Source organism: Myotis myotis, unplaced genomic scaffold (assembly GCF_014108235.1).
Source record: "Myotis myotis isolate mMyoMyo1 unplaced genomic scaffold, mMyoMyo1.p scaffold_m19_p_16, whole genome shotgun sequence".
Classification (NCBI taxonomy): Eukaryota; Metazoa; Chordata; class Mammalia; order Chiroptera; family Vespertilionidae; genus Myotis; species Myotis myotis.
This window is the reverse complement of record NW_023416320.1, coordinates 29,609,408-29,636,401: the sequence shown is the minus strand read 5'-3', so window position 1 is coordinate 29,636,401 and position 26,994 is coordinate 29,609,408. Positions and strand designations below refer to the sequence as shown.

At 38.5% G+C, this 26,994-nt stretch overlaps 2 protein-coding genes across 14 annotated transcripts in view; one reads left to right on the top strand and one right to left on the bottom strand.

Annotated features, from left to right (window-relative positions):
• The window catches only part of NSMAF (neutral sphingomyelinase activation associated factor), a 44,001-nt gene extending 24,513 nt beyond the window's left edge, over positions 1-19,488 (top strand). For 4 of the 7 annotated variants that reach the window (XM_036338305.1, XM_036338302.1, XM_036338309.1 and 1 more), the window contains 21 exons: positions 1,310-1,381; positions 3,312-3,420; positions 4,319-4,495; positions 5,684-5,763; positions 6,316-6,406; positions 6,500-6,563; positions 7,690-7,741; positions 7,845-7,965; positions 8,362-8,493; positions 9,238-9,280; positions 9,582-9,745; positions 11,182-11,281; positions 12,553-12,611; positions 12,949-13,016; positions 13,779-13,846; positions 14,256-14,379; positions 15,231-15,314; positions 16,529-16,679; positions 17,174-17,276; positions 17,582-17,691; positions 18,801-19,488. In XM_036338305.1, coding sequence (XP_036194198.1) covers positions 1,310-1,381; positions 3,312-3,420; positions 4,319-4,495; positions 5,684-5,763; positions 6,316-6,406; positions 6,500-6,563; positions 7,690-7,741; positions 7,845-7,965; positions 8,362-8,493; positions 9,238-9,280; positions 9,582-9,745; positions 11,182-11,281; positions 12,553-12,611; positions 12,949-13,016; positions 13,779-13,846; positions 14,256-14,379; positions 15,231-15,314; positions 16,529-16,679; positions 17,174-17,276; positions 17,582-17,691; positions 18,801-18,895 — 2,067 coding nt within the window. In that variant the 3' untranslated portion in view covers positions 18,896-19,488. The remainder of the gene's footprint in view (positions 1-1,309; positions 1,382-3,311; positions 3,421-4,318; positions 4,496-5,683; positions 5,764-6,315; positions 6,407-6,499; positions 6,564-7,689; positions 7,742-7,844; positions 7,966-8,361; positions 8,494-9,237; positions 9,281-9,581; positions 9,746-11,181; positions 11,282-12,552; positions 12,612-12,948; positions 13,017-13,778; positions 13,847-14,255; positions 14,380-15,230; positions 15,315-16,528; positions 16,680-17,173; positions 17,277-17,581; positions 17,692-18,800) is intronic. The other 3 variants (XM_036338304.1, XM_036338307.1, XM_036338306.1) reach the window with 3 other exon arrangements.
• A 616-nt stretch (positions 19,489-20,104) lies between these two features.
• The window catches only part of LOC118670866 (syndecan binding protein), a 28,349-nt gene continuing 21,459 nt past the window's right edge, over positions 20,105-26,994 (bottom strand). For 3 of the 7 annotated variants that reach the window (XM_036338310.1, XM_036338311.1, XM_036338316.1), the window contains 5 exons: positions 26,793-26,954; positions 24,459-24,634; positions 22,835-23,006; positions 22,191-22,282; positions 20,105-20,296 (listed from right to left, as the gene is read on the bottom strand). In XM_036338310.1, the coding sequence (XP_036194203.1) occupies positions 20,215-20,296; positions 22,191-22,282; positions 22,835-23,006; positions 24,459-24,634; positions 26,793-26,954 (684 nt within the window). In that variant the 3' untranslated portion in view covers positions 20,105-20,214. Of the gene's footprint in view, positions 21,249-22,190; positions 22,283-22,834; positions 23,007-24,458; positions 24,635-26,792; positions 26,955-26,994 lie in introns of all 7 variants that reach the window. The other 4 variants (XM_036338312.1, XM_036338317.1, XM_036338314.1 and 1 more) reach the window with 3 other exon arrangements.

Below are 26,994 nucleotides of genomic sequence, written 5' to 3'. Positions count from 1 at the left end.
CTGGGCTATACCGTGGAAATACTCCTGCTGGTCAGTCATTATATGGCACTAAAACTTCTAATACTTTTCTAAGTGAAAGATAATGCTGTAATAATTCTGTCCACCAGGTGGTGGGGCACGCTTGCCAAACCCTCCAATAGAAGCAGTACTCATTGCTGATGGGCATTCTCTAGCCATGTAATAAAATTGGCTTACCCACTACTGTTACCATAGCTCAAGGTCAAAAACTTTTGGAAAAATATGAGTATGTGCCATAGCTTCAGGATTCATAGTATGAGCATTGATCCCTTCCACTCAGAAATAGGAAAATAAACTTGTCAGCTTTTAGCCAACCTCATTGCCTTTTCTTACCTCATTCATCTCTTACTAGCATTTTAAGGTTTTAAAGAAGTGAGAAAATTACCCTCCTTATGAAAGAAAAAGTTTTGAAGCCCTGCTTTATACTATAATTGTTTGTGAGCCTTAATACACTATAGTTTTTAAGGAGACAAAAAACAAGATTCTAAAATGAGTGAGGACTAAGGAAACCATTGCTCTATAAAAGAATAGCAAAATTCCTGAGAGGTTATCTATAACCAATCCTTCTTTTAAAAAATGTTTTCATTGATTTTTAGAGAGAGAGGAAGGGAGAAGGATAGAGAGAAATATTGATGAGAGAAAAACATCATCAGTTGGCTGCCTCCTGCACACCCCCTCCTGGGGATCGAGCCCACAACCCAGGCATGTGTTCTGACTGGGAATCGAACTAGTGACCTCTTGGTTCATGGGTGGATGCTCAACCACTGAGCCACACCGGCCAGGCTCTAGACCAGCCGTGGGCAAACTATGGCCCGTGGGCCAGATCCAGCCTGTTTGAAATGAATAAAACTAAAAAAAAAAAAGACCGTACCCTTTTATGTAATGATGTTTACTTTGAATTTATATTAGTTCACACAAACACTCCATCCATGCTTTTGTTCTGGCCCTCCGGTCCAGTTTAAGAACCCATTGTGGCCCTCGAGTCAAAAACTTTGCCCATCCCTGCTCTAGACCAATCCTTTAACATTTTATAACACTTAACTACCTTGCGATAACCTGAAAGATGGACGCATTACCATATTTGTGGTGCCGAATGGAGGTAGGGAGACTTGTCCAAGGTCACAAAGCAAAAAAGGGCAGGCTAGAGTGTTAAACCAGATACACCTCATTTAAGATCTCCCTTTCCAGTTGTTCATCTTGTAACACATCAGGAAGGCAAGACTTGGTCATTTGGTCAACTTCTAATTGTGTCAGAATGTTGACCTTTGAGATAGTCTTTTTACTTTTACAGAAACCTGTGGTCCAGATCACACTCCAGGACGTCTGCCGCATTTACAAAAGGAGGCATGGCCTCATGCCTTTGGTGAGTTCAAGTGGAATGTCAGTTTTAGGTGAATGATTGTCCTAGTTTCAGTTTAACCAGTGAATTATTAATGTATAATAATACATTGGGCAGATGCTCAATGCCGGAGCTGCCCCCTGGTGGTCAGTGAACTCCGATGGCCAACCTCCTGCGGCCAGCCAACCTCCCACAGTCCCTCCCCCTGGCTGGCCAGCCCCGATAGGCCCCAATCACTGGCCAGGCCGAGTGATGCCACCTGTGCATGAATTTGTGCACCGGACCTCTAGTTAATGTATAAACACCTGTGGCCTGTCTGAGAAGTGTAAGTATGCTGTATTGTAAGCAAGTGGACTCTTGGTCATGCTGCTCTTTCTTTTGGATGAGCTAGAAATTTATAAAGGAATAACCCCTTTCTCTGCACAAGAAGGCTGCCATGAGGAATGTTTTTGGCTCTAAGAGCAAGAGAGATAGGGTGTGCTGCCTTGAGTTCCTCACTTCTGTATACTCAGAGTTCCTGGGGTTATGCAGGGATAATCTATGCAGAGCAATCCAGTGTGACTTGCACCATCTGCTCATAGCAGCTAGATCTCAGAGTAAAATTTGGAAGCTAGTATAAAATTAACTCTTCAGTGATCTGTAGTGTCTTCGGTTAGCTTAGAGTAATTCAGCCTTCAGTTTGGAAGGGAGAGAAATGAACAAAATAACCGATTAAATCATTTGGGCAGTTCTTCCTACCATTCCCCTAGGGAGGCGTATGTCCATACTTATGTTAGTCTTACATGCTGACCTTGGAAACCAATCTCCACATAAGGCGTGATTCCAGGGTGTTTTAATTTGACATCAGTATAAATTCATTTGTTCTCCTTTGAAGATTAACCAGTCACCTGGTAGGTAGCATTACCAAAGCACTGTTGAATGTTAGGCACCTCATTTTTGTTTCATATTTGTGAAATTTGCCTTTTCTACCTATTTAACTTAAAAGGATACTCTTCATTTCTAGTGCTAATAGAGAATTATGGACGCATACTATTGAAAATCTCCTCCTGTGGGTATAAAGACACAGTCAGAAAAAGAGTAGAAGTTGACATTAAGTGTCTTCTGTGTACTGGGCAATTTAGGTACAATATTTTATTATCATGACAGTCCATGTGAGGTAGATGATATTCTATTTTATAAAGAAATTGAGATTCTAAGAGTTAATTTCCTCTGTTCCTTAACTAGTAAATGATAAAAGCCTGTATTTAAACCATGAACAAGTCTGCTTTTGTCATTTCTTTGTCTATTCCTGTCCTATCTCAGGCTTATCAATACAACATTCACAAAGCTCATAGTTTTCTTAAGAATAACTGCAAGTGGCCCTGCCCGGTGTGGCTCAGTTGGGTGGGCATCGTCCTGCCTGTTCTGTTCCCAGTAAGGGCACATGCCTGGTTGCTGACTCAATTCCCAGTAGGGCACGTGCAGGATGCAGTCTCTCATCAGTGTTTCTCTCTTCCTCTCCCTCTTCTTTCTTCTGTCTCCAAAATCAATAAAAACATATTTAAGAAAATAACTGCAAGTTATTAGTTGAATAGCTATTCAATTATCAGTTTGTTAGATTGGCATAATAATTTAATTATAATAGAAAGCTAAACATTTATATTTGAAGATGTGTGAAGACATGGATAAGCCAATTTTGAATTTCAAAATACTAACTTCACAAAAGGTATTATCAATAAAAATAATCAACACTAAAAGGGATTTTACAAAATTTAAAGATACAAGTCTTGTTCTCAGGAAATTTATATGTATATGCATCGCTGAATCAAATTTAAAGCTGGAGAATGAATACAAGAGCTACAAGTTAAAAAGGTAGATGTTTAATTGGAAGGCTTTTGTGATTGTATAGCTTATATTGCAATTGTAAGATTAATGAAATGCTACTTGTTTTATTCTTTTCTTTCTGAATTTATAGGGATTGGAAGTGTTTTGCACAGAAGATGACCTGTGTTCTGACATCTACCTAAAGTTCTATGACCCTCAAGATAGAGATGAACTCTATTTTTATATTGCCACGTATCTAGGTCTGGTGTTCACCCCTCCTTGTTCTATTTGTATGAAGGTAGTTCAACTCCTAAGTAACCAGGATAGGAAATAAGAGAAGGAAAAAGAAAAATGCTGGATCTAGAATCGCCTCTCTGTAGTTCTACCCATTGCTTCTCCATAGTAACTACAGTTGGCAAGATGGCATTTTAAAAAACTAAGGGAAACATAACTGAATTTTGGTAATAGTTCATTGTGTGTTTTAAAAACTTAATAAAAATATTTAAATTTTTTTGGATTTTAACAACACACAAATTGAATGGATTATAAAGACTCCACTTAATTATTTCTATGTCCAGTCATGTCTTATATTAGTTTATGAAAACCACGATTCAGTTCCTTAATGTGAGGCAGTGAACTCTCCAGTCATATGTTTGTGTTCATTAATTGTGGCCTTAATCCCGAACCTAGAAAACAACACAAAAGAAACACGTGAACCTCGAGGCTCAATATAGTACCTGTGGGATTGAATTTGCTTTTAATTAATATTTTCTCAGTCTTGCATGGGAATTGTACATTTTCCCACCCTTGTTAGAGGGAACACCTGTATTTTTCTTTTCATGCGTAAATATATTAATTTGCATGGCTGACTGTAATTATTCTTGTTTACAAAGTTGCTAGATGACTAGAATAGAATGATTTCTAAAAATAGATGTTGGGATTTTATTAATACCATCTTAATTTCGTTTGCTCTTCTGGTGTACAGTGAAGCCATTTCTGAGATCTATAGCGAAAACAAACTGTACCCTACTTTTATTTTTCTTAAAATGCATTTTTTTATAAATGCATTGAAAAGACTACACTTAAAGTAGCTAGTGTTTACATGCTTAGCCAACATCTGCCAAGTTCAGTGGTGACCTTGCGGCCTGTCCTCCTCAGAGCACCACGTGGCAGAGCGCACGGCCGAGAGCTACACGCTGCAGTGGCAGCGCGGGCACCTCTCCAACTACCAGTACCTGCTGCACCTCAACAACCTGGCCGACCGCAGCTGCAACGACCTGTCGCAGTACCCGGTGTTCCCGTGGATCATCAGTGATTATTGCAGCTCAGAATTGGGTAAATGCCTCAAAGTTACTTCTTAAAGGAGAGAAAAATATTCTGTTGTAGACTTATGATGTGATCTTTGAATAGATTAGAACCCATTTTAACTTTATTACTAAAGATTGCTAGTTGTCATTTCAATGTTAATATAAATTATATGTGTTTTTTATGTTTTCTCCACTGTCTCTTAATTTTCTTAATCCAAAAAATAGTATTCACATATTCTTAAAGGACATGCCCAGAAAATATGCATATAATTTTTAAAATTCTTTATTGTTTAAAGTATTACATATAGTATTACATAGGTCTCCCTTTTCCCCCATTGACCTCTCCCTGGCCACCCCCCACCCCATATGCATATAATTTTAAGCCATATTATCATTACTATCTACAAATACCAAGTTTTGAAATACTGTAGTTTTTCACTTTGAAAATTGTCTCAGATTATCCTATTTTAAAATTTACATTAAAATGTGATTACCAAACTAATAACTATTCATTATATGACATTTAGAATGTACTAAAATATTTTTTAAAGGAAATAAAAATCATCAATTATTACATTACTGAGAGGTAGCCATTTTAATTTTGTGGTATATGTACTTCTCTCAAATTATTTTAACAAAAATAGTGATTGTATTGTGATTTTATTTTTTAATATTTAAAAATTATATATTGCGAACAATAAATTCCTTTGGACAGTTCACTTATTGAACTCTGTACTTGAAAGAGATAACAGATTTTCTAGGAATATGGTAATTTATTTCTCTGATAATATTCAGGTCTCCAGTTCTCAAATTATGCTTGTAATTCAAACTTACAAAGTAAATCTTAGTAGAAGAATAATGGGCTTTTAAACTTTGTTTTTATTTTTTATTTATTTTTTGTTTTACTTGGAATATAGCTTGTTTCAGTAGGCCTTTTTTTAAAAAAAAAAAAATCTATATTTATGATGTTTTCAAATTGGGAATCACCCTTGAATGGATGTTGCTAAATTAAAACTCAAAAGTTCTCACCTTTACAGCTATATAAGTAACTGCCAGAAATACTGTAATTCTAATGGATCTGTCTCAGTTTTTTAAAACTGTTTATTTTGTGGAAATGTGTGCATGTGAATCAGTCCATGGAGGTAATGTTATTAAGTATAGGTTTGCTTGCTTTATTCTAATTAATTAATTTTTTAAAATTTATTTACTTATGTAGATTTGTCAAACCCAGGAACCTTCCGGGATCTTGGGAAACCAGTAGGGGCCCTAAATAAGGAGCGACTGGAGAGACTACTGGTGCGTGGACTTAAGGATTCTTGGTCTATGAGGAACTTCCTGAACCATGGCCTATATTTTTATAGTAACTGAAACTCATTTCATCAAGGCTTAGGGCAAACATTGTCCAGAGTGATCATGTTTTGTTTTTTTGTCTTACTCCTGCCTCTCTGCCTGCTGCCTTCCCCAATGAATATAGCTGCTCACCATTTGCATTTTTTTGCCTACAATTCAGGAAGTAGGAGGCTGACCTGATTACCAGTGTATAACTTACTTTCATGGAGGGTTCTCTCTGGTAAATTGCACAAGAGACACATAAAATCCCTTCCATCTTCCATTCAATCCAGTCCCAATATCGTCACCACTGCGCCAAGAAAACCAAAATACTTGTCACAGGAATGCTGTATTTGTTCAGATTTCCACCCTCTTTTTATCTTTCCTTTTCCTATTTTAAGAAAGAAATTAAGGAGTATAATGTACTCATGCCATGACTTCTTTTAGGTTTTTACTACATGAGTCACTTGTTATTTTCATAGCCACCACTTAGAAGTCTTTTTTTCTCACATATTATAGGAACGCTACCAGGAGATGCTAGAGCCAAAGTTCATGTATGGCAGTCACTACTCTTCCCCAGGTTACGTGCTGTTTTATCTTGTCAGGATTGGTAAGGTTCTTTATCATTACCCCCAGTCAATGTTATTTCACGGGGACTCTTCAGTGATTCTGTATCTCATTACCTCCGATTTCCCCCCTCCAGCACCAGAGTATATGCTGTGCCTACAGAATGGAAGATTTGATAATGCAGATAGAATGTTCAACAGGTTTGACATAATTGCCTCACCTACCATTTTTTAATCTTCCTAATTATATATGTGCACAATATGTTTGTTTTAAAAAAACTAGTATATAGGGCCAAAAATATAAAGATATGCAAAAAATCACTAATTGTTATATCTGTTCCTTTCAGGCTTTTTCTAGTTGTGTGTGTGACACATATAAATGTGAGAACATATTTTAAGTAGTTTTTGTCCCACTTTTTGTATCCATATTAGATCCTGAAGTTATCCCCATGTTACTAGAAGTTTTTTAAAACGTCTCATTTTTTTAAATATTATATCACATTCTAATGTATGCCAGAATATATTTTAACTGTTTCTCTATTATTGGACATTTGGAGTGTTTCCAACATTATTTCATTATTCTAAATAATTTTTTAAAATATATTTTCATTGATTTCAGAAAGGAAGGGAGAGGGAGAGAGAGATAGAAACATCAATGAAGAGAGACAATCATTGATCAGCTGCCTCCCGTACACCCCACACTGGCGATCAAGCCCACAACCTGGGCATGTGCCCTGACCGGGAATCGAATCATGACCTCCTGGTTCATAGGTTGATAATTTTGCTATGAGTTGAATACAGTTCCCTGTGGGTCTGTAAATAACTTTTTTTAAATTATAAAAGTAATACTTCTTTACAAAAAAAAATCAGAAAATATAAAGAGGAAAATAAAGTTCAGTTGGCATCCGTCCGCACAGAGAACTTTCATTATTCGTCTTTGGTCTGTGTCTTTCCAATCTTTGTTTAAGCTCTACACGTTTGTTTATCATTCCTTTTTGAGATGAGCTGTTAACATAGTTGTGCTAATTTTCTAGTGGTTAAGCACCTGCCTCCATTGGCCCTTCAGTGAGGCAATATGGGTGCAGAGGCTCCTGGCATGGCCTTTGAGACATGCCATCTGGGCCTTGTTCTGACTCCCTGCTCACTCCCATGTCTCCCATGTGAGCTGGGGAATTGTTCTCTTCTGTAAAAGGGGGATTGCGTTAACGAGAGAATGAGTTAGTATAGGTAAAGTGTAGAACAACACCTAGGTGCAGAGAAAGCTCTGTGGTTGCTATTTCTACACCCCTGAGTTAAAGTCAGTTTAATTTTTTTTTTTTATATTTAGTATTGCAGAAACTTGGAAAAATTGTTTGGATGGTGCCACAGATTTTAAAGAGGTAAGCGGTTTAAGAAGTTAATGATTCATGGGGCCGGTGTTTTCTAACTGCTTTAAAAAATGTTGTTGCTGTTCTTTTTTTGTTTTTCACCTGGCACCTTCAGTTGATTCCAGAATTCTATGGTGATGATGTCAGCTTCTTAGTCAATAGTCTGAAGTTGGATTTGGGGAAGAGACAAGGAGGGCAGATGGTGGATGACGTGGAACTTCCGCCGTGGGCACGGAGTGAGTACCTCAGCAGTGTGCCATTGTAGAAAGCCCTTCCCTGACAGTGCAGTTTCAGTGTGATTAATTACTTAGTTGCCTAGATTTTAAGAAAAATAACAGTGTCGTTCTCTACCTAAATGAGGCAATACCAGTCCTATTCCAAATAAAAAAATATTCTATGAATCTAGGCTGTAAAAATATTGACACATTTTTGAGAAACCTAAATGTTGGGAAAATGATTTCGCCACTTTTTCTCGCCACAAAATTTATATTTTACATGATGGGGACAAAATGTCATTAAGAAATATGTGCCTCCTGCCTATCCGAGAAGCTTTATGTGCCTGTGGGTAGAGGACAGAAATGAGAGAAAGTAAAGTGGACGCTGCCGTGTTTTGATGGAGTCTGATCTGCCAGGTCCCGCGGACTTTCTCCAGAAGAGCAGAGAGGCACTGGAAAGCAATTATGTGTCCGAGCACCTTCACGAGTGGATTGACCTCGTGTTTGGCTACAAGCAAAAAGGAAGCGAGGCTGTTGGGGCCCATAATGGTATGTCACGGTCACTGAAAGTTCATTAGTGTTCGATGAAAATGAAACAAACAACAAAATGAGGGCAGAGTCACGCTTATTCCTTCAGCAGAAACTTCTATCAGCAAACAGTGCCTCCTGGCTCAGCGACCCTGGGTTAGATACTAAGTGAGGGAGGAGGAAGTCCTTTTGCCTAAAGAACATCTATTTCAGCATGATCCCAAGAGGTCTTGTTCTAAAGTCTTCTAATTTTAGCAAGTACTCGCTATCCCATTCAATAATTTCAATTAAAACTCAATCAGAACATGATGGAACAGCGACCTCAGTTGCTATGAAGGGCCAGAGTTTCCTTTGAATTGAGCTGGAAGAAACCAGCAGTAACATACCTCCTCATCGGTCTCGGTTCTCACCTGCCTCCAGGTTTCTCAGGGTTGATGACAAGGAAGTGGAGCTGGAAATTCAGGCCTGATTTCTCACAGCCAGAGCAGAGGGCTGAGTGACCTGCTTCCCCCCAGGGGAAGATAAGCTGACTGAGAAATACACTGAGGTGTATTTCCTCTGACCTGCCAGTGAGATTTCTGCTCAGCAAAGGATAATTCAAGTTGATATTTACTGAAAAGTTGGATCTTACTTGTCTTTTTTGCAGAGTGAACCATCAGTTACTTTGAATACAAGTTTAAAGTTGTCACTGGGTTTTAAAATTTTGAACAGAGTGTGTAACTCACCAGTACATCTCTCAATGGTGTTTTATTTCTCTCCTTCCAGTATTTCATCCCCTGACCTATGAAGGAGGTGTGGACTTGAACAGGTACTTATGTCTATAAGGAGCTTCGACTTGAACAAAATACCTCTCTAACTAAATGGTTGATGCGCTTATTTGATAATGTTAAGATATGGAAAATTTACAGTGAATTGTATCTTGCTTTTACTATTATGTGAGTTACTGAGCCTCAGAAAAATTTTTTAAAATCTGTGCTAAGGTTTAGACAATCCTGACACACAGTAGGTGTTTGAAACTCTCTCTGGTTGATCTGTACCATCTGAAATGTGTGCTTTCAGGAGATGGAAATCCTAGGGGCTCACGGCAGTATTTGTGTTCTGTCCTAAAGCATCGAGGATCCGGATGAGAAAGTAGCCATGCTGACCCAAATCTTGGAATTTGGGCAGACACCAAAACAGCTCTTTGTGACACCACATCCTCAAAGGATCACCGAAAAGTTCAAAAGTTTGCCCCAAACCTCCTGTGATAGCGTTTCCATAGCAGATTCTCCAGGTAAATTTTGCAAAGAGAATAAATGTGAGCACCTTTCGTTTTTCTTTAAGACGTTTCTGATGATTCTGAAGAGGAAACACGAATGTTGTGATGTTTAGAGATAATATCTTTACCATCTTATTGCGGTTCTCCTGAAAAAAAACAACAAAACAAAAACAAAAAACAAACCCAGCCACCTGTTTTTGTTGGTGTTTTGTTTGTTGTTAACTATTCACTTTAAAGACAAGGTACTTCTGTTTTCTGGTCATTGAAACCGGGCAGGATTTTTATTGCGATTGTTATGGTTCCGTTTCTTCTCTGTGCTTTTCCCTTTCTGTTGATACACCCCGGCCACGGCTGCTTTAACTGTCACCCTCCGCCCTACTCTTTCCCCAAAATTACTTCCACCATCTCATTCTCCTCTCCATCCCCAGCTTACAGACCTTGAATTCAAGGTGCTCCGCTGTCTTTATTTGATTGTATTATTCAAGCAATTGACAAACACTTGCTAAGTATCTGTTCTGTGCCAGGCATATGCCAGGTGCTAAGATGAACTTGACACTGTCCTCACATGTCGTATTTGGAAAAGGTGGAATGTTCCCACACTTTCATCTAGTTACCCTTGTTTTAGTGTTTTATGTTTCACCTAAAACAGCCTCCAACCTCCTGGCTCTCAGGATTTTTACACTACATGGAACTTTGGGAGCAAAATCACTTATCTGCACTTCTGCTCTCTGTTCCAGGCACATTCAGACTTTATAGGCACACACTGCTGAGCATGCTCTCAGCTGTGGAGGAATAGCTCACTAGAGTCACGTGACCCAGGGCTGGCTGAGAGTATGTCTCAAGGCGATAACCCCATAGTGTTAAGTCATAAAGATCATAGGATTATCTTGTGACGCCTCTTAAACCCGTGCTCTGCTTACTCACCCGGCTCACATCACTGTCTTGTGATTATTTTAAAGGGTAATTGTCCCATCCCTACTAAAAACAGAAGTGAAGGATTACTTAGTCCTGTCCAGGAGCACTTGGAGTCACTGCTTTCATCTCTGCTTTCTCCCCTGCTAAACGAAAACAACTGCAGCATTCTTAGTGAACCCTCTGATGTTTGCAAATATTATTGACAAGAAAATGGTTATTCGGGCTTCTATTTCCTGAAATTCTTAAATTAGGGGCAAACATTGATAAAAGTAACAAAATACTCTAGTTTTTAAATATACTTTTTAATCTTTCTCCAAATGGTTTTTACTTTATTTCTACTATATACTTTATTATTTTTCCTTAACTAACACGGAGCTATCCAACACATTTCAAAGCTATTACATTTTGGTGGGCTATTTCGTTTTCTTGGTTGTTTTATTTTAATAGAAGACACTGTGACTCGGATACGTGTTATCTGTGATGCTTGTTAGTGATGGAGTTGACTCACTTGGCAATAATCTAATGTGCTTCTCCAGGGGAAGAGTCTTTTGAGGACCTGACTGAAGAAAGCAAAAAACTGGCCTGGAATAACATAGCCAAACTGCAGTTGCACGAGCAACATAAACTCCACAAAGAGTAAGAATGTCTGTGTTGTCCTCGCAGAAGTTGGCGTCTTGGCCTGGGGTGAAATTGTTTTAAACCAGGTCGGTGTAGCTCCTTGGTTGAGCGTTGACCTATAAACCAGGAGGTCATAGTTCAATTCCTGGCCAGGGCACATGCCTGGGTTGCAGGCTCAATCCCCAGTAGGAGGTGTGCAGAAGGCAGCTTATTGATGTTTCTCTCTCATCATTGATGTTTCTATCTTCCTCTCTGAAATCAATAAAAAATATATATTTTTAAAAAAAATTAAGCTGAATCAAGGGGGAAGTTCTCTTTCAATGTCATCTTGTGTTTGTTTGTTTTTTTTATCTCCTTCCAGTGTTTATAGTGATCAGCCACCTGATGTCAATGTGGCAAGGGAACTTTTGGAACAAAATGGATTTGTGTTGGCCTCCCATGTTCTCATTTCTATAGTTGGTCCACCTAGAATTTTAAAAATAATGCCTGTACTTCCAAGACATTGGGCTTCCTGCTGGACCTGGAGGGGTTACAAGTGTTCCCTGTCTTCCGCTATTAAGGATATTTTTATACTTTGGTAGAAAGACTTGAGAGGCACTGAAGTCACCTGATCCATCCTGTTACAGATGAAAAAAACCAACACAGACCCAGACCAGGCTCAGTGTCCTGCTCCTCCACCATAGACATCCTGGCATTTTGAAATCACATGGGTGAAACATGCCAGCTTACTTTAGATTAGTGGTTTAAAATCAGAGTGCAGCCTCCTAAAAAGAATACAGTTCCTTATCCATTGTAACAGTGGCCTTTTCTCAACCTCTCTAAATGGCATGAATCCAAGGCAGTGAAGACACGAGTGAACCTTTAACAGGATGTGCTAGACTAGTTCTGTCTGGACAGTGGTCTCATCACTGTGCAGACGCTGGTAAATTCAATTCAGTGATCAAGCAAAAGAACTGATTTTAAATAAGAGTTTCAGTCCTTGGGTGATGTTCAAATAAAAGGGAATTGAAGAAGCAGTTTTTCAGCTGTCAGAAATGTGTTACATTTTGAATGTGGCAGCTCAGGAAGCTAAGAGTGGGAATGTTTTCCAGCCATAAGTCCTGCCAGAACAAAATTAGAAGTTGCCTAGTGATGCTTTGGTAAGGGCAGGTATCAGGTGGGACAGATGCAGCAGGCAAGCTGTGAAGAAAAAAATCACAGAAACTAGGTAAAATTAAACCAAGGGCTTGAAGGAGAACAGTGTCCTTGTGCATGATTGAGGCCATTCTTAAAACTTTGTTTTTGAACAGGGCGGTTACTGGAATAGCGGTCTCTTGCAATGGCTCATCAGTCTTTACGACATCACAAGGTATGTTTTCCCACCTGAAAAATGGCTTTCCGAGGATCGTAGTGTCCAAGCTTCATGACTTTCAGGTCAAGGACTGATTGTACTTGCATGTGCTGCCCCCACATAAAATAAACTCGGAGCAATTTGTGGCACAGTACATACAGTGTCATTGTGGTTTGCCAAAAGGTCATGAAGAATGCCTTTCTGTGGCTGAGGTTTCCCAAACTTTAAGGGGAAGGGCAGAAAGAGCACGTTCCCCACCTGCTTGCTGGGGAGGAGCCTCCGGAAGAGGAAGGCAGCATTGTTGTCATCTGTAAGAGGCAGGAAGTCCTTCTTACCTGTTTCTTTTCCTTATTAGATAACACCTTGAAAATGTTTTCTACAGAATCCAAAATGCTACAAAGAAGTATATCATTTTCAGATATGGTGAGTTCATTTTCATTTCCAGTCATGCTAGAAATCCATGTAGCACTTTGTTTTATACACACTCGTGTAGTGACATTGTTTCCCCCCCAAACAATTGTTGATTCCTGTGTGATATTGACAGAATGCCTTAGATTACTTCTCAATTTACATTTTTTTTCAAGTTGCCTCTTTCTCATAATAATGTGATTTCATTGGTAGCCTAAACAACTTGAACTGTTACCCAGCAGAATTCTTAATAAATCATTCCTGTTTTGGAACGGTCAGATGAATGTGTATGTGCTACTAAAATAACTTAATGCATTTCTGAGTTGGTGGGATACCTAATACTAGAACCCCAGTGATTCTGAAAGTGTTTTACTGTTAATGTCAGTCACCTGAAAGATTTTGAAATTCCCTGAAGAATTTTGGGAGTTTTCCTTACGCACATGAATCTGTAATCCTGAGAGGGTGTTCGCATTCTTGACAGTCCCCAGGCCACCCTCCCCCGTGATTTCCCACCGCAGAAGGGTCCCTCCAGTGCTCCGGGGCCGTGCAGAGCCCTGAGCATTAGGCAAGTCCTCCCGCGCTTGACACACAGACTTCCCTGCCTTGGGAGGAAACATGGCATCTGGAATTAGCCAGTTGAAAAAAACTTTGTCTATTTCAAAAGGCTAACAAACAGAATCCGAGCATTAATTTTGGGGGACTCTTGTATGGTGGTTTTGCCATGTTGGGGACTTACTAATTACTGTAATTATTAATGCCGAATCATTTGTATTTCAGGCGTTATCGTCTTGTTTACTTTTACCAGGAGATGACACTGTCATAAGTTCCTCATGGGATAATAATGTGTATGTATCTGTGCATGCTTCTTTGTCATTCCACTCACATGTAACTGCCTCTGGGACACCAAGCAGCAAACGAGTCCCCCATTGGCAGGACACTGTTGTTTTTAAAAAGGAACACATATTGGATGAGGATGAAACTGTTGGATTTGAACATAATTATTTGAGTCTAATATTTCTCCCAATTGGACTCTATTTCTGTTTTAAATTGAGGTGAAATCATATTAAGAGCTAGACCTGGAAATTTCTAGTTTTAAATTAAAATTTTCAGTATTTTTATATGAGAACAAGTAATTTGTAATTCTAGTGGGCCTTAGTAAGTATAAAACAACATAATGTTTCTTGAATATGTGTTTAAGAGGCTTAAAATTAAGTTGAATGCTGTTTTAATAGTTCTCGTTATCTTTTATGTTAGCTATTTTTATTCTATAGCATTTGGAAGGAGCCAAGGCACATTAATGGGACATGATGATGCTGTTAGCAAGATCTGTTGGCATGACAACAGGCTGTATTCTGCATCGTGGGATTCTACCGTGAAGGTTTATATATAATTTCTAACTTACAATGTTTGGATAATAAAAATATAAACCGTTCAACTGTTAACGTGTTCAATTCAGTATTTTTCACAAAGCATGTAAGTGATATATAAGGATATTGAATATTACTGCTTTTTTTTTTTAACATGTACACTTTTCAATAGGAACTTTTCATGATTTTTCTGCTGTGTGTTCCACTGGGCGTTGGGAGAAATGCAGCGCCTTTTATCTAACACAATTGGGACTAGCAATTGATCAGTTAAATAGAAAATGTAAAGTGAAAGTGGGGAATCATTGAGAGATAATGCATTTTATTAAACTTAAAACATACAAATGCACATTTATTCACTATCCTGCTGAGGTAGGACCATATATGAATACCAGACCAGTACTCATCATCTTTGGTTTCCAATCTGCATTTGTGTTAAAAGAAAGCAAAAACCTAAAACCGTTAGAATTCCTTCAAATTTTTTCAATATTTTCCTCCCATTCTTGTAGATAAGTTTCTTGCTTACACCTGATGCAATTTAGTGCCTTGCCTTTTTGTCTTCTCAAGACATTAATAGACACTACACTTATGCACTAGTATTTCCTTAGTTCAAACAATGCTTAAATTACATATTTCTGACAGCAAGTGCAAGGGATGGAAATAGACACAGGTCCAGCCGCCTCTTGGTAAGCACAGAATGGCGGAATAAGGGCGCTGAGGGAGAGGAAACAGAAGCATTAGGCAGCTTCCATAGTTGGGGCAAGTATGTTCAGTGGACGTTGGTTAGTCGAGAGTTCTTCAATGTATTAGACATGATCTTCTATTACATGTTTGCAAATATCTTCTGCACTCTGTTCCATCCTAGGTGTGGTCTAGTGTTCCTGCAGAAATGATAGGCACCAAGAGACACCAGTTTGACCTGCTGGCCGAGCTGGAACACGATGTTAGTGTGAGTACTGAGTACCAGCAACAAGAGTGCATGAAAGCTGAGCTTCTCAGTCCAGGAACTTGGGGGCCAGATTCTTACTGAGCCAAACCGGTTAGGTCTGGGGGCCAGATTCTTGATTTTACCTACGTGTTTATGATCTTTTGCTTTGTGTTATTTTGCTTACTGATCATAGACTCTGTTCTTCGAGTTGACTCTTTGGGTTTCCAAGTCTACTTTGTCCTTTTTCCTCCCGTTTGCTATTTCCCTGAGCACAACATTGAATATCTGGGTATCCTCAGAGTATCTGGGCCAACAAGATGTGCCCCATGGTCTTTCCTATTTTCTGACACAGAAGGTAGAAGGGACCATCTCTCTAGGACAGTGATGGCAAACCTTTTGAGCTCAGTGTTGTCAGCATTTTGAAAAACCCTAACTCAACTGGTGCCGTGTCACATATAGAAATTTTTTGATATTTGCAACCATAGTAAAACAAAGACTTATATTTTTGATATTTATTTTATATATTTAAATGCCATTTAACAAAGAAAAATCAACCAAAAAAATGAGTTCGCGTGTCACCTCTGACACACGTGTCATAGGTTCGCCATCACTGCTCTAGGAGAATGCACATCCACCACAGAGGACACTGACCTTATTATTTGGCCCAAGTGTGTGCAGTCAGGGGCAAAACCAGGCTGGCACCTGGTCCCTTTCTCACGTTGCTATTTCCACTGGTTCCCACTCGGTTCTCACTCCCAGTACGTACTTCCTTTTCTCTGATGCTGGGAAGTGATGCCTACTTTGCATGGTTGACAGATCAACTGAAGTCAAGAAATATTTAGTATGTAACTCAAGATGAGTATTTAGGTATAACCTTGAGATACTACTCCCCCCCTCCCTGCCCTCCCAAATTCCTCAAATCATCAATCAGCTGTGTTTCAGGCAGTTTGGCAAATCTCTACAATTTAACATTCATGGAATTAGACTGACAAGTTTAGGCTATTTTAAAACAGCATTACATTTCCCCAAATAACACTTCATTTTATTCACTAGCATACGAAGAGATTAGTTATCATTCAGTAGGTGATGTTTAAATACATCTGCATTAACTACACCAGGACACGGTACCATAGAGTTTAATCTGCATCCTTACGCCCACATATTTGAACGGGCCTAGGTAAACATAGCTTATGAGCCTAATTCTAAAGGGAATACTTATATGTTTTCTTGCTCAGGTGGATACCATCAGTTTAAATGCTGCAAGCACACTGCTGGTTTCAGGCACCAGAGAAGGCAAGGTGACTATCTGGGACCTCACCACGGCCACCATACTGCACCAGATTCAGTGCCATTCAGGGACTGTGTGTGACACTGCTTTCAGCCCAGGTATTACTGTCCTTTTTAATGCAGATGATCCTGGGGGGGACTCGAATTATTACTTTGAAATAAAAATGTAAAAAGAAAAACACTTTGCAGATAAAAGTTTTGCCTATAGCTAGAGCTTCTTCATGGCAGAATATAGTATACTTGTGGCATTTGTACCGAGTAGAAAAACTGTATTGGATATTATTACTTATCCCTCAACTCACTAGAGAAATTAGTTCGTAAGATTTGTAATTGCATCTGCCCAGTGTCTTAGAAACACAGCATTTCTGTTTTTGTCCCTAAGAATTTGAGCCAAACTGATGGCACATGCTGGTGAGCAAGATCTCAAATGCTCCAAAACAGAAGCATTTCAAAGAGAGGATAGTCATTGGTTAAGTAAAACAAGGAGCTCAAGGAAAATGAGAATGAACATTAGGCCACCAGACTCGGAAATAAAATCTCATAATCTACGCTCTGAAGCTGTAACCTTTTATCTGTGTCCCTTGGTGTTACAGATAGTCGCCATGTCCTCAGCACAGGAGAAGACAGCTGTGTGAATGTAATAGACGTGCAGACAGGAATGCTTATCTCCTCCATGACTTCCGACAAGCCCCAGAGGTACATTTTCGGGGTTACTAACGGTGAAGACATTTACACACAAGTTCGTGAGCATGTGCCTTTGGGCTTACTTTGGCCAGAATAATATAGCTCTTCCTTCATGATGAATAATGAAATGATTATTTCTAAACTAGAGGCCCAGTGCACAAAAACCATGCACAGGTAGGGTCCCTAGTGGCTGATGGTGGGGGAACTTCCTTTGTTCTGCACAGTCCCCTGGTGGTCAGCACACGTCATAGCTAGCGATTGAACTCCCGAGGGGACACTTTGCATATTAGGCTTTTATATAGAGATTATTCTTGCAGGTGCTTTATCTGGGATGGAAATACTGTTTTATCCGGAAGTCAGTCTGGTGAACTTCTTGTTTGGGACCTCCTCGGAGGAAAACTCTGTGAGAGAATACAGGGACATAAAGGTAAGGGGTTTTTAATTAGCCTGACCTTTCTTCCCCAAATACCGAACTCAAACCTGCTTTCCCGCAGTCCTAGCCACAGCAATCAGAGAGAAACAGATACCCATACTGGGGAGGAAGAAGTAAAACTGTTATTATTTGCAGATGACATACTATATAGAGAGAATCCTAAAGATTCCACCAAAAACTATTAGATCTGATAAACAAATTCAGTCAAGTAGCAGGATACAGTTAATATTCAAACTTGCTTTTCTTTCAGCCCCTGTGCCCTCTGGGCTCTAACATTCCCCTACAGCATCCTGGCTGGCCTGTATCTCTTGAGTCCTTCAGAATTTAGATTTATGTTGATGGACATTTGACTCCAAAAAGGAAGTTTTTACATTAACTTCCATATGGAGAATTAAAAGCCATTGTAAAAGCTATAATATTTTTTAATACAGTTAGAAACAATATAATGAACTACGAGAAAAGCTGTCAAATTCCCACCACTGTCTCCTACCCCCCACTTGTCTTCCTTAGAGGACTTTTCCAGTTTCAGTCCAGGGTGTGTCTTGTTGAGAGGATGTTTGCATAATAGTGTCATATGTCTTTTCACTTAGATTTCTGGAGATTCACTATATTTGCTTACGTTTGCATTGTTTTCTCCTGATCATTTGGAAGGTTTATGGCTTTGAATTCTTCTAGTGTCAATGGTTAAAAGTATCTGCTACCTTCTCACTGTGAACAGTAACTTCTCACCTTCCTCTCTTCCCTGTCACCCAGTTTTATAGGGTTAGTGCTTCTTAACTTTATAAAATGATGTATCTATGCCTTTTCCACCAACTTACTAGCTTTAACATTTTTACTCTTTCCGATAGAAATAGATGTAAATCATCAGATTAACACCAATTCTCTCCCTTATCTGCTTCCTGATTTTTGTTAGTACATAATACCTGCATTCTGTCCTGTACCCATAATTCCCAGTTCTTTTAGCTTTACTTATATACATGGTTTCTATTCCTCACAAATTCCTCGGACTAAGCAGTTATCAGATAAGAGAGTACAGCACTTCTTAGTGTATCTTTGGGGACCTTCTGTCAACTCCATCCCTAACCAGTGTCTTTTCCTTGTAGGTGCTGTGACCTGTATATGGATGAATGAACAGTGTAGCAGTATCATCACAGGAGGGGAAGACAGAAAAATTATGTTCTGGAAATTGCAGTATTAAGTGCCTTTTCCTCTCCTGAATGTTAAAAACTCTATTTAATGTGTTTTTAAGCCAAACTTTTAAATGAACTGGTGAAAGTGCAATGGTAGTATTAGAAGTTTTACCACATAAGAAATTTGTGGTTTTAAACTTTCTAAGTCATGGTGACGTCACTGAAAATTGTTAGTTGCCATCCTGAAAGGAAGGTAAAGGTACAGCACTGTTAGGGAGGAACATTAACATTTGTAAGGCAGATGATCATCCCAGTATGATGATGGTCAGAAGACAGGTTTGAGTGGCAGAGATGCTAAATTGGGCTGGGGAACATTCAGAAAGCACTTAACAATTTAGAATTTTCCAAGAAAATGTGCCGTATTCTCTACTCCTGAGCCACTACTTTGTCTTCCTGATTTACACCATTGCTGCCCCCTGGGTTCTGGGTGTTTTCATGGTGTGGTTACTTTCTATAACCTACTGTCCCCAGATTCCAGGGACCCGGGGAAGGAATGGCCGTTCTTACAGCAGTAAGTTTACTGTGTACAGGAACAGTTTATTTCATGATAACTATTAAATGCTCATCTTTTCTACATTAAAAATATTTTTCTGTAATGCAACGTTTTCGTTTTCTTACTACAATAACTAGGACTTTTTAAGAACTTCAAGTATTGATCCTCCTAGAAAACCATACTTAGTGATGTGAATGTTGTTCTTACACTTGGAACCATCTTCAGATCCAAGTCCAGACAGCAAAGTAGATCATCAAACTGGGCAACACTGGTTTGCTTTGCTAAATTTCAAACAAGGTAAGCTGCAAAGCAGTAACACTTTTCTTTTCTAAACCACAATAATATAGGATTTAAAATTTTTCTATACTCTTTAAAAATAGTTTTATCTTGCAGGCAGTATGGCATAGGGGAAAACTTGAGTCAGACTAGGACTCATTCTAGGATGATAGAATTTTCAGTCAGTTTTAAGTGCCATTAAACATTACTTGGTCTCAAGTATCGCTAGGGAGAATCTACAGCCTCACCCAAGTCCTGGTGCTCACCTTGATGGCTGCAGACCTGTCCATCAGCTTCTCCCCTAGCAGAGGGCCTTTTCGGGACCCCTGGATGTCAGCTGCTGCAGAGAGGACTCCCACCACAAGTCCCAGGTGAATTTCACATGTCCGTTTTCTAGGTCATGTACTAGTTTAGTGAAAGCCATGGACAGTTTCCAAAAGGTGCAATAGACAGTCTGGCTAAATTTTGACTTTATTTATACATACATATTTAATTGGAATAGGCAGAAACCAAAGAGAAAAAGAAAAATCAGGATAAAGTGTCAATGCCATTTTGTTTTCAGGGCAAAGTTAGGAAATAGAACAAATCACCAGGACAACATGGTTTGTAAGACCATCCCAAAGCAGTTAAGTGATATAACCTATGAATGAAAAAAAGTCAAAAGTTTATTCTACTTAGTATTAAGAATTTTTACATTAAATATATAGTAATTCATTTATCAGAAAATGATACCAGGAACTATGAGAAGTAGTTGCATTCATTACACAATGACTCTAACTAGAAAATCTCAAATGCATCTAAGCAGCTACGCTATACATATAGCTCTTGTTCTGGGCTAACGTACATGTCAGTTTAATATGGAACTGCATTATGGGTATTAGAAAGGCAGCAATAGTTATATTTTGGCTTTTCTTCTAGATGCTTAAGGCAGCAGTTCAAGCATATTAAGTGAAGGTAGTTAAAATTTAATGATAATTAATACAACTTGCATACATTGTTTAATGCTTCCTACATGGAATGAAACCAGTGTTATTTAATTGGTGTTTACAGAAACACACTACACACAGAGATAACAAAAAAAAACAACACAAACAACTATCGAAAGCAATCATTCTAAATGTCCTATGGTAACAGTAAAAATGCAAATATACCATAGAACTAAAGTAACAGCACTACTTGACTTATAGGACAAAGGTGACTGGCTCCAATACAAAGCTAAGCCTGCATCAGTCATTCTAATCATAATGGCTTGTGAAAGCATCAGGTTTCCAGTAGAGAAACTAATCTATGAAAGTAAGTCTCTTGATTTTGAGAGTTTCACATCTGTAAAACCAGGATAAGGCTACAACTATTTTGAAGTCTGAACAATTATTATCAGATCAAACAGTTAGATTCCCAGCCATACTGTAAGACAGAAAGGACCTCATGCAGCATATGCTCTCTGGCTCCTAGGAAGCTTCCTGTGCATAATATCGAGTGAAGTTGCCAAAGAAGTAAACTGGAGAAATTCAGCCAAGTTTCCATTGTGTTGTGACTTTTAAACCTCAGGAATGGTGTGGTCCATCAGGCTTTTGATAATGCTTGGTGCCATCCTACAAGAGAGTCATTATGTTGATCCAAGAAAACTCCAATTCAAACTTAGCAGCTATTAGCATGAAGCATCAAGTGGGATGGTGGGGGGGGCGGTCTTTTTAATGAGTTCTGATTTAAGGGTCTCATGTAATCTATTTGTTTTGCAAATGTCCACTGTGAAAGACTATCTGTATCTTGGCTAGAAAAGTTAGATAAGATACAAGTAAGTCTTTGTATATTTTTGTATATTAAGGCTGATGATTTTTTTAAAAAATGCTGTTATGAACTGGGAGGCAAACTGGGGGACAGCTATCACTTATTCGACAGTAACTCCTTTTTTTATACCCCAAAAGTAGCTAGCTGCTTTCTACCTAGCACCTGAAACTAACAAAACTACATTATCCGCCTATTTCCATATGCAAAATAGATCCTGAAAAAAAGGATTCTAAGTTGGCAAAAACAGTTCTGCTAGAGCCAGGATTTTAAAAGCTCCAGGGAAGGGTAACCCATGCTGCCCCTTTTCTAGTCTCCTTTCTCAGCTTTCCAGTCTTCCCGTTACCTGCCTCCCGCAATGCTCGAGAGAGTAAAAACTGTGACTCCTAACACCCAGTAAGAATTTGTCATCATGAACCACGAGTAAATTCTACTGAGCAGAGGAACTATAGGCAGCGTGCAACCAGTCCATTTTCGGAAGCTGAAGGGAAAGTTTGCCCAAATCTGCTCGTATATCCTTTTCCTAGTAGGAAATGTCAAAATTTCCAGTGTGTAATGAATTTTATTCCAAGCTTAGAAAAATTGTAAGGGGTCATCCTTACCAACCAAATCCTCTGATTTTAAATAATTTACTCCAATGTCACCCCTTAGGTAAAGAACCAAAAGTTTGGGAATTAATATATCTGTACTGTGCTTGCCTTTAAGTCACATTAGCATAAGCATCAAGTTAAAGAACTGTGTCTACTTACCGTTTAATAATATGTTCAAAGATAAAAGCAGGCATGATTGTAATAGTAACTACAGTCCCAGATGTTGACAATATGTCTGCAACTTGAGAGTCCTATTGAAAACATAAAATTGTTATTCTTTTTAAAGAAATACGTCCTCTTATGTTTTGCTAATCTAAAATCCTGACTCTTGGTATTTACAATTTTTTTCTAGTTTTCCTTACCAAGTTTAGTGTAGAATCACAATCTTAAGATTATTACAATATCCCCTCAGTTAACCAAAGATTATGAAATAAGCAGATTATAATGAAATCCTTTAGATCTTAAAAGAGTCTTACTCAGGAATTTGAATAGAAACTATTACTTGTTGCCCATAACCCAAATTGGAAAAGTTGTACAAGCATTCATTAAAAATGCCATCAAACCTTTAATGCCTATGTCTCCATAAAATTCTAGTTCAAGGGACTTCAGAGATCATCTACTCCAGCCCCTTGTTATAGGAACAATAAATAATTCCTGGTAATAGCCCAGATAACTCCTTTGAGTGGCCTGAGTACAGCCAGAACCCCAGATCCCCGCATCACATATCTACCACTGTATCGCTATATTTTGGGGGTCAATATGAAAACAGCAACATCTGAATAGACAAAAAACAAGTTCTTTACCTTCAACCCAATGACATTCTGTCCATTAATTTCACAGATGTTATGTTCTGTGAGAAGACCATTTCTGGCTGCAGAACTGTCTTTTACTATGGATGTTATTTTTCCATTTTTAAAGATAAAACCAACATGCCCGGTACTATCCTTATGCATAGTAATTGTGCGTTCAAAGGGCCTGTAAAACATAATGGATTCAATTGAAAATTGCACAGTAAACATTTTAATGGACTTCTATTCTGCCATACTAGTTGTTTTGTTATCATAAACTCAGTGTTTCCAATAGGAGCAACTAAGTTTGGCTGTGATACTGTACATTCAGAGAATATCTTAGCATAAAAGATTACAGCTGATCCTTCAACAATGCAGGGGGTTAGGAGCACTGACCCTCCAAGCAGTCAAAAATCTGCAGAGAACTTTTGACTCTGCATAAACTATCATCAGCCATCCTCATTTGCAGATTGCCAACAGTGGCTCAAAAAAGTTGACCCTGTACCATACAGGTTGAACTGCGCAGGTCCCCATATTAATTTAAATCCATAGTGGTAGAGAGCAGAGTGGTGCAGCGCAAGTGTGCTAGGCCCATAAATCCATAGTGGACCCGCACAGTTCAAACTCATGCTCAAGGGTCGACTGTATTTTTCTTTTAATTTATCCATTATGGTTTGCCTAAACTACTAATATTTCCTTCTTTTAAGTATCCAAGACTTAAATGGCTTCTAGAAAGTTCCTTTTAGAAAGGAAGACATGTAGCTATTACAATAAGGCAGCCAGCTCTATCATGCCAGTTATACTTGCTCACCTTTCTATAATTCTGCTGCCATGTCATCACATGGGTTTTCTGATAAACCTGTGCTTTCATAAAATTCAGAACAGTCATCTCTTCCTATTGGTCCACGTTATTACTATTACTCTTTTCCTTAGATATAAAGCAAAAATGGTATTCATCTATAAAATGTTTACTAAGTACCTTCCACATGTGAGAAACTAGAAACACAAGAAATAATAGTTTTAGAAGAAAAACTCTAAAGCTAACTCTAACAATATGACAGAGGCCCACCCTTAACACTTGTGAGGGCTGGGGCAAGAAAATAAATGGATGCCCAGATTTCATGTGCTAAATGTTTACGTTTTAAACGGACTAACTGCTAAATAAAATGTCCCATCTTCCCACCCTGACAACTAGAGCTTCATAACCAGGCAAAAAGCCAGGTCTGTTTTTGGAACTTGTAGAGACTTGGAGTTATGCAGGGACCCTGGCACTTCCACCCTGGAGACTGGGTGTCTAAGTAGTAAATTAGAAAGAGCCCCAAGATGCATGCTGCTCACTTTTCCAATGTCCATTTTCTATTTTCTACAGAAACAGATTAAGATAGGAAAGTAACTTCTTAGAGGATGAATTTCTGTAAGCTCTGAAATAAAAGTGTATGCAAAATCAAAACACTATTTTTAAAAAAACCAAACTATGTAAGAAAAATCTGCACCACACAAATTTTAAGACTCTAAGGCTCATCAGTAACATTTGATTATTTTCTGCAACAAAATAAATATTATATTCACAGAATCCAAAAAGCCCAAGAAAAAGGGAAACTGGTCTTAAATTTCCATTTGAACTGTCCAGTCAACTTACCTGTCACGAATAGTCATAGTAATCTTCTCTCCAAAAGCCTGCTTGAGCACCTTGTGTGCTTTATCCGAGCTCCAGCCTGCACAGTTTTCCCCGTTGATCTGCAGCACTTGGTCCCCGAATCTCAGACCAACTAATGAGGCTGGAGAATTTGCCTGGACAAGCTGAACAAATATGCCCTAGAGAATAAGAAAATAACTTTGGTCATTTAGCACTGTTATGATATAGTTTTAAAATGATGGAAAATTAAGACCGTTTAGGTTAGGAGTCTACTTTAGTAATTTTAACACATTGCGTACCGCATAGAAATCTCTAAGACATACGCCAGGGACCGCACGTTTTTGGGCAAACTGCACGTTATTTAAATCACCATAATGCACTTTAGGTGTTGTTTTTTCAATAATTATAACATTTTTATTTACAAAAACAATTAAACAATTAAAGTTCCTAGTACTTTTTTAACGTATGGTACTGCGTAAAACATTTTCCTCTATGAAGAGGGACCAAACAAAATTTACGAAAGTATCTAGATTCGCTCCTTTTTCCATGGGCGTGAAAAACGAGAACACTCGTGAGCAGTCCCTAACAGATGGTGCGCGAAACACGAGAAAACTCCTGAGCGGTACGAAATGTGTTAAAAAAAATTACGTAAGTATGTGTGTTACCCCCAAAAAAGAAATTGAAAATTTTATCAAGGCAAGAATCCCAAGAAGGCAAAAAGGTCAGATCTCAGTAATAATTTATACCTCAATTCATGACCCATCTACCCATCCTCAATCACTCCTTTCATTTTGGAATAAAAAGACTACGGAAAACAAAGGTTTACTATAATAGCTGTTACATCCGAGTCTGACAATACTGAATAGGTTTTGGCCACATGATCATTATTTAGGGGGAAAGCAAATCAAGTGTTAGAAGTTTTGTGATTTCTTTTACAGTTTAAAAAGTGATAGTTTAAGGTCCTAACTCACTTTTTGAGCTGAAGGATTCCTTTATCCACTTGCTAAATTATGCATAATTAAGAGTAGGGTTTATTTAACAGCTTAAAAAGGTGGGCATATTCAATACCACTCCAGTTCTTATAAAGAATCCACTATGAAATACAGAAAACTCAAATATGTTTTAAGATATTTTTACTTCTATAAACTCTAACTCAGATGAATAAAATATAAACAAGTATAGAAGAATGAACCTGACAAAATATGAAAGCATCTACAAGACTAGACCCTTTCTACCATCTTAAGCTGGGTCAGACTTGACCTCTGTCGTGTGTCTGCGACTTCAGTTTAGGCAGTTCAGGAAAACTAGGCAGCATCTGTAAGTGGTCTGACAACGGAGTTTTGTCCAAATGGACAAACCCACTGGAAGGATAACTGCAGTGGGGGGTAGGGGCCTATGAAGAATATCTTGTCTCTTTAGAACAAAGGAAGGTGCGGAAAAGAAACCCTGGCACAAGGGACAGAAAATACTTCATTCACTGAAAAAGGAGAGAGCGAAGTCAGAGCTTCCCAAAGAAGCACCCTGATGTGTCTTCAATAAGCTAGGAATGTTCAAAGGCATCGATGTCCTCAGCCCCTGGGTAGGCAGGCAGGGTTGGGGCTCCTGCCAAGATCAGCCTCGGTCATAAGCCAATAGTATGTGTCATGCTCATTTTCTATGTGAAAAGGTTGGACACAATGAGCTGAGGTCTCAATACTAAAAAGGAACCCAATAAGGCAATACCCGAAATCATACATCAGGGCAAGTCCTTAACAATCCTGAGTGCTTCCTTAGAGAGTAACCCTGTTTAATTTCTTCAGTACAGTTAAGAGGAGATGAGAAGCAATTATAAAGGTAAAGTAATGGCTTCCTTAATTAGAAAGTCACCTTTGCTCAGAAAATGACCTATTAAATTCAAATTAAAGGATGGCAATAACAGAACTGCAAAACCATTCCATACCAAGTTAAATAATCATTCTTTGGCTTAAAAATACTCATCACAAGACCACTGATTTTCACTGGTCAGTTTTTTCTTAACTTCCATATCCCTTGCCCTATTTCAATGCCAGATTTCTATTTGTATAAACTATGTTATAATATATACAGACCAGTGAACTTTATTCCAAGAAGAGGACTCAAGAAAGAAAGAAAAAAATCTTCAAGGTAATGTTGGACGTCCCAACTCTGCTTCTTCAGAGTATGGCATCTCCAAGTGGGAAAAGTTTGTTAGATTTAAAGTAGTCTCAATTATAAATACACCATTATAATTTATTAAAGCATTTCAATTTAAATTATTCCAACACAAATCACTTAATGTCCTATAAGCTACTTAGACAAATAGACATCAAAAATACTTACATTATCTATAGATTTAAGCCTGAGCCCAATTTTTCCATCTTGATCCTTACACAAAATGACTTCACGAATCCCTTGCTTAATTTCTGCTCTACGAATGCCAACATCATTACCAGTTACAGGAGCCACCATGTAGTTCATACTGGAAGGTCTTGCTACCAACTGCTGACAAAAAGATACACAATGTATCAGTATTTACAAACAT